Source organism: Nyctereutes procyonoides, unplaced genomic scaffold, assembly GCF_905146905.1.
Source record: "Nyctereutes procyonoides isolate TBG_1078 unplaced genomic scaffold, NYPRO_anot_genome, whole genome shotgun sequence".
Lineage (NCBI taxonomy): Eukaryota > Metazoa > Chordata > Mammalia > Carnivora > Canidae > Nyctereutes > Nyctereutes procyonoides.
Window position 1 is genome coordinate 69,148,604 of NW_026575126.1, and position 6,991 is coordinate 69,155,594.

Consider the following 6,991-nt stretch of genomic DNA (forward strand, 5'->3'; position numbering starts at 1 on the left):
GACAGTCCTCTGACTTGGCCCCCAGCCCTCAGCAGGTCACCTGCCCCTGTGGCCCAGCACGCAAGAGCCAGTCCCCAGGACTGCCAGGAAGAGCTCCATTCCCTGTATCCGGGAGTCTGGGAGCCCTGGTGGGGGAAGGAGATGGCGTCTGCCCCTGCACCCCCACCCCCCCAGTGAGGAGAACTCCAGCTAGGGAAGGGAGGGCGACAGCCACAGCTCAGCCTTAGTGCCCACAGTATCCTCCCTGTAGCCTCCTGCCACTGGTGACAAGATTCTCCTGGGCTTGGGAATGTGGAGCTCCATGGCCCAGCTACCCGGCAACCGGCAGAGGGAGGCACAGGTAGACCCCCAAGGGTGGGGAAGTGTTCTCACCCAGCAGAGCTGGGGTTCTGCCCTGAGCAACTGCAGTTACCAGGGCAACAGGCTAAAACAAATCTTGTCTGAGCAGGGCCAAGGGCAGTGCTGTTGCTCGGGCAGCTGATTAGGCCAGTTGTTTGGCTCCAGGATTTTCCTGGTACCCAGCATGCTAAAGCACCTGGTACTGACTGCCCAGAACCCAGGTTCTCCCCGCTGCTGCTTCCTGCTCCACCGTACCCAGCACTTATGCGCTCAGCAACACAAGGGGGCCTGGAGCTGGACTCTGTGATGCAGCCGTGATTTTACCAAGGACTGGGGGCTGCACAGTGGCCCAGCTGATGGGGAGTGAGAAAGAGGAGGAATGAAGAGGCCCTCCTGCGGATAGCTTCAAATCCAGCCTGGAGAGGAAGGCTCCAGACCAGGAACACAGCAGGTGGGAGGCCCTGTGGATGCTCCCATGTTCCTCCAAGCAGCACCATACCTGGGCAAGGGGTTGGGCCTGCAGATCTCTTTTGTATCCTTGCTACTTTGCATAAGGTAGGTCTGTCAAGACCACACTGGAGGCAGTGGCCTTGAATGTACTTCTGTTTTGGTGGCCACTGATGGATCTATCACATACCTGCCTCTCCCTAGCCAATACCCACCAACAGCGGTGGTGCCGCTGGCCCCAGTGCACACATGAACGCAAGTCAGCACCTCCCCTGCATCTTGGGGAACTATGGCCGACCCAGATGCACCTGAGGAACCCCCTGCTTGCTAGCCAGACTCCCATACTCACCATGCTGGTTGGTTCTATGCATCTCACTCTCAACATGACCCTTGAAAAGATGTTTGAGGATCCAGCTTTTGGACTAGTCTGAGACAGGCAATGGCCTCCCTTGGCTTCAGTACTCTTGTTATATATCCTCCTCCCCATACACCATCTTTAACAGGGGCTTCGGTTGTCCACTATCCCTCCTCAAACCTTGACTCCTCCCACCCTTTATCTATCTAACTGGTCACGAGAGTGATAGCACAAGGTCCTCTAAGGCTCCAACCCATGTGTCAACTCCTGGTGTGTCTTGCAGAGTGTGTGGTGACCAGCACCATCACCCCTAGCAGAACTCTGTGGTCCTTGAAAGGATTAGAAGTAGGGTGTGAAATGTCTGAATCCCAAACTCATCTCAAACCTCTTAGGATGTAAGAAGCAAGGGTTACCTCCACCAGGAAGTCCACACCTCTAATCAGAGTCTTCAGCTGGCCCATGTGGCATCTTTGACAGTGGTGATGAGAAGGGACTGAAGGTAGCAAGGGAGGAGTGCCCCTGAGGGATGATTTCTTTCACAGGTTCTCTTTCAGTGGCCCCTTGACTGGAATTCTGGTGGCATGGTCCAGGGACAGGGACCAATGGGAAAATGAACTTATCTGAAGACACCTCCTATCACCCTAAACCAGAGAGAATCTGTTGAACCTCGAGCTCTGAAATCAGCACAGCCCAATGTTTGGTGGCCCTGGCAACTATTTTGACTTGGGAAGGAGGAGTATAGAACCATTCCCGGGTGGGAAGGGGGGACACAGGTGCCAGACGCCCGGAGCCTGAGCTGGAAGAGCTGGGAGTGGCGGCAGCACAAGGCGTCGCTGCAGCTGTAAGCGCCTTCCCCAATCGCCAGGTCTGCGGACCCTGCGCCGCCAGCGCCGTGGTCTCCCGACGCAGTTCCACTCACTTTGGCCTCAGCCGCTTACTTAGCGGTCAGCTCAGATCCGTGAAGACGCCCACACGCTCCCGGCTCCTGCCACCAGCCCGAGGGTGGTGGGGTGGGCAGGAGGCCGCCTCTCCCAGACTTCCCCACCAGACTTCGCTCCCACGGCCTGGCGTCCAGCGCCCGGGGCGCGCGAGGGTTAACCTCACCGGGGTGGGGACTCCGGAGCTGCCGGCAGAGGGAGGGAGGGGGCAGGAGGCAGGGTCGAGCCTCGGAGGAGGCCGCTGGAGCCCAGCGTGGCGCAGGCCACCGGACAGCCAGTGGGGCACACGCTGCGTGCAACGAGGGGCCACCGCAGACCCTGTGCCCCAAACCTCAAGTCCGGTGCAAGACGCTGGGCATCAAGACGGGTGACAACCTGTGAGGACGCTGCCCCCCGTCTCCAGAGACCGCCACCGCCACCCCGCCTCTGCTGAGTCTCAGCCCCTACTCCGGCCACTCTATTGCCTTTGGCCTGGCATGAAGCCCGAAGATGGCGGCCCCACGGCAGCCCCGGACTCCGAGCCGGCGGACGTGCCCCTGCTTCTGCCACGGCCCCGGGCTTGTCGGGCTGACGCGCGGCTCTGCGGCCCCCTGCGGAAGCAGAAGTCTCAGCACTGCCGCTTCTTCGTGCGCCGCGCGGCCCGCCGCGCCTCCAGTGCTACGGCGGCGAGAAGTTCCGCGGGAACCTGGCGGGCGCGTGCACCATCAGCCAGCGCGTGGACGCGCGCCACGGCCACCTGATCGTCCTGTCCCGCGCGACCGCAGCCTGGGCGTGGCGGCGGCCTGCGAGGCGGAGCAGCGGGCGTACAGCGCCCTGCTCCTGGCCCGCGCCTCCGCCCCGCCGGTGAGGCCCGAGCCCCAGGGCGGGCGGAGCCGGGGCTGAGGGCCAGGGGCCCGGACGGTGCCGGTGTTTATTGTGGGTTGTCCCTCCCCATAAGTCCCCGAAATCAAGTCCAAACATGAAGCGTGTTCAGGTCTTTAGTTCTCAGGGCACAGTGACTCCAAGGCCCACACCCCACCCCCGGCCCAGGAGCCCCCTGTGACCCGCCCCCCGTCTCTATGGGTGTCAGCTTCCTCGAGGACCCCGGCGCCTGGATCCTTGCTCCCTTTCAGGACGTCTGGCCCGTGACGCTGCGACCCAAGGGACTGGGGCGGACACGAGGCCTGGGCAGCGGTGGCTACGGCCTTGCTGCGGAAGCCCAAGGGCAGAGGCTCTGGGGACACTCAGGCTTCGCTGCCACCGGCCCTTCGCCTGTCCCCGTTCAGCGTGCGCCGCTGCGGCCAAGCAGACTCTCTTCTTCCTGGAGCTCGGCCGCTCGGTGCCCGCAGGTCCCGGGGAGCTGTGGCTACAGGCGCCCGACGCCGGCGTGGGGGCCCAAAGCCTTCATGAGACTGTACTGGCCGCCATGAGGTGCCTCGGGGATGGCGGTGCGGGTGGCAGGGCTGAGCCACTGCCCAGGGATCCGCCGACCAGCGCCTGCACACCCGGCGTCTCCCAACCTCATGCGACCCTGGCCTCGGCAGCCCAGTCAAGCGGCCTGAGCCATGGCGGGGGCCTGCGTGAGAAGGGCGGGAAAGCAGCCCCGCAGCCCAGCGCCCCGAGGACCTGGAACGCGGCCGGGAGCGATTATGAGCCCATGGGGGGTGGCGAAACTAGTGGCTACATGGTGACTGTGCCCCCAGGCCTTACGGCTGCTCCCCACAAGCCACTCCAGAGTTGCAGGGGCACTGAATTCATACCCATGAGCCGCTTTCCGCCAGGGCCTTTGTCCCTGAGTGCCCTGCCCGGTTTCTATTAGCCCAGGGCCGGGGAGCTGGGACCTTTGTTCCAAGGCCCCTGTCGCAGGGTCGGGAACATTAGGGACTGGGAGGGGTTCATCCCCACCTGCAGCTGCCCTCAGAGCTCGTAGGGGAGTACATGTGCATCAATTAGGTGGCCCCGGACTACTTAGGAATGGGCACTGCCATACCAGGCCCCCCCCAACAGCCGCCTCAACTATGTAGACCTGGACCTGGTCCCTCCACTGGAGGCTCGAGGCGACGCCCCTGGGTCTGGCACACACCACTGGCACTGCTATGCGCGCATCGGCTTCCCTGAACCTCAGAGGCTCCCGTAAGGAGACAGGCAGCCGCGCCCTGTCTAGCTAGGAATGGATGGGGAGGGGAGAGAAAACAGGCCAAATTTAGGAATACTTTCCTGCCTGCTCCCCTCAACTCCCCCACTGGATCCCAAAATAGAGGGGCTCTCAGGCCCCCTAGCACCTACAACTTGCAGAAGCTTTGAGCTGCCCCTTAGGGCCTGCTGCCCCCTCCACCCCTTCCAGATGTGGTATAGGAAATCCTCAGGAAAAGGCTCCCCAAGAGTTGGGATTCTTTTAAGGGAGAAAATTCTAGAACCACCCCCCATTCCCACCCACAAACCCCTACGAACTCCAGGCTTTCTCAGCCAAAGCCCCAATCCTTTCTTTCCTGGCAGCCTTCCTGCAGCATCATTCCAGATCTCAGGTCAGCTTTGGCTCTCCCCACTTTGCCTCCAATGACTTCCACATGGACCTGCTCCTCCCCACCCCACACCTGCAGGGCCTGCCTTCTGTCTCCTCCCAGCCAAAGAACCAATCCCCCACACCAGGACTGAGTTCCTAGGGCCCTAGAGCAAGAGGTACCAGGTATCTTACCTCTACTGCTTCTCTAAAGTGCTATGCCACTCCCTTACTCCCTCATTTCCCTCTTCCAGTGCCAGCCACGTGTTCACACAATCCTCCCTTCTCTGGAGCCTGGTGGAGCTGATGCACCTCTTGCTTCCATATACTTATCTTCTGTAATACTGTACTGTGGACCCCCACAGCCCATGCCCTATTAAAGTGGCCGTGCTTGGTCAGCCTGGAAAGGTCTTAGGTCCACGGATTCCCCTGCCCCACTGTAGGGGTGACCAGTGAGTAACAAGAATTTGAGCGGGGGGACAGTCTGAGCCACGAGGAAGAGACCCCATCCTGTCTCCATGCCCCACTCTGCTACTCATTCACTACAAGGAGCCTGTTTGCAAACCAACACTTTTATTGTCAAGAGAACCTGCCCAGGGGAGAAGGGGACCCACTCTACCCCCAAAAGGGCTGTGTTCAATGAGGTGTCTGGGGTTCATGGAACAGATGGGTCAGTGCAGTGAGAAGAGTTCGGGCCACCACTGGGGCCTGGGTGGACAGGTACAGGGCCTGGGGGGCCAACAGGGGACGTGGGAGCCCCGGAGGAGGCAGGTCTAGGAGGCCCCTGGCTCATCTGCAGGAGGCCTGTAAGGGCGATCAGCTCAGGCCCACTGAGCCAGGCAGTGGAGCAGCCCGGGGATGGTGTGTGGAGCACCCAGGGAGACATGATAGGAGGTGGAAGCAGCAGCTTCAGAGAGCCCATGACCTGAGGAGAGAGGAGGGAGAAGTGTCTCCTCCCAAGCCCTGCAGAAAGACTAGGGTGAGGCCAGGGCAGCAACTGCACTCACCTGCTGAGAGGCCTCCGACAGGTACAGGGGGACACGCTGCCCACAGGGAAGCAGCGGATCTGACAGAAAGACATCTTCATGGCACATCACTGGGAACCCTGGGAAGGAAAAACTGGTAGGGCAGCCGGCTGGGGTTCCCACACCAGTGATGGCTGCACCAGTTCCCTGACCAGCTCATGCAGGGCACCTCCAGAGCCTGGGGGGCCAGAGTACCTGCATCCCTGGGTGCCTGCTCTCCATTCTGACATCCTGCTGCTGGGGCCAGGGGTCTGAGGTCCCGGCCTGAGGCTGCCTCGTACAGCGGCCAAAATGAGGGATGACACAAGGTCCGGCTTGAGAAGGAGGCACCAGAAGCACAGCTAGGTCCCTGTGGAGGGGGCAGGAAAGATCACTGGAGCTTTGGTCCCCTCCGGGGCACCCCGCCCCCTCCCAAGGCCAGAGCCAGAGGTACTCCCAACTCACCCACACCATCTGTGGCCCTGCTTTGGCCTTGTAGTTGAGGTCCCACGGTGCTAACACAGTCATCCTTGAGGGGGCCACCTCCCAGGCCATCTGGGGGGAAAGGGCAACTGGGGCAGGGCGGTATTTGAAGAGATTAAAACAGGCTCAGGAGTGGGTGGAAGGGGGGGGGGCGGTAAAGACAGCAAGGCCAGGGCCTACCTGGGGTTCCCGGGGAGTGCTCAGCAGCCAGGCCTGGTGGGGACCGGGCCAGCAGCTGCTCTCTCTGGGTCCAGGAAGGCCTTCGTGACCAGGGCTGCGGGCTGGGAGGGGGAGGTACTTAGGGGCCCCCGTCACAGCCTCCCCCGATATTTCTGAGGCCCGTCCAAGGGCGCCTGGGGCAGGGAGCCTGAGCACACCCGGTCCTCAGTGTGGGCGACTGAGATTTCACCTCACGCGGTGGGCCCCCTGTTGGACTTCCCCGCGGCGGAACCCCTCACCTGTCCTGTGGGGATGTTCCTGGCTCCCCCAGGGCTTCCTCTCCAGAGGTCCAGGCCTCGCCGGAGTCACTGCCCGCCGAGGGGCCCCGTTCCTCCGGCGCCTCTCTGCCCGCGTCCCAGCGCCGAGGCGGCCCGGGCAACATGCCGCGTCTGGGGGGGAGGGCAGCGCGGGGCAGCAGCTCTGTGCCGGCGTCCGCCCCGCCCGCGCCGCCCACCTCGCCCTCCGGGGACCCCACGCGGCCCCCACCTCCCGCAGCCATCCGCCAGCCCAGGTCGCCGGCCCACCTCGCAGGGCCTCGCCACCACGCCGGCGCCCAGCGCGTTTCCGGGCCACGTGGCGCGCGCTCCCGCCGGGATCCCGCGGGCGCCCCCTGGTGGCGGGGGTGGCGGGGCCAGCGCTGCCCGCCGCCCCACACGCCAGAGCGGCTCCCCGCGCGGGGAGCTACCGAACAGCGGCGCGGACGCGGAGGCCCCTACTTCCCCGGGAC

At 63.1% G+C, this 6,991-nt stretch overlaps 1 protein-coding gene and 1 pseudogene across 1 annotated transcript; one reads left to right on the top strand and one right to left on the bottom strand.

The window, feature by feature from the left end:
• Window positions 1-2,337: 2,337 nt before the first annotated feature.
• Window positions 2,338-3,877, top strand: LOC129519886 (insulin receptor substrate 1-like; annotated as a pseudogene).
• A 1,234-nt stretch (window positions 3,878-5,111) lies between these two features.
• SAP25 (Sin3A associated protein 25) lies at window positions 5,112-6,943 on the bottom strand. The gene is made up of 6 exons (XM_055340600.1): window positions 6,504-6,943; window positions 6,226-6,326; window positions 6,028-6,134; window positions 5,779-5,932; window positions 5,566-5,663; window positions 5,112-5,483 (listed from the first exon to the last, which is right to left on the bottom strand). Exons 1-6 carry the CDS (start codon window positions 6,761-6,763, stop codon window positions 5,214-5,216), a joined length of 990 nt encoding a protein of 329 aa, XP_055196575.1. The 5' UTR covers window positions 6,764-6,943; the 3' UTR covers window positions 5,112-5,213.
• Window positions 6,944-6,991: the final 48 nt, after the last annotated feature.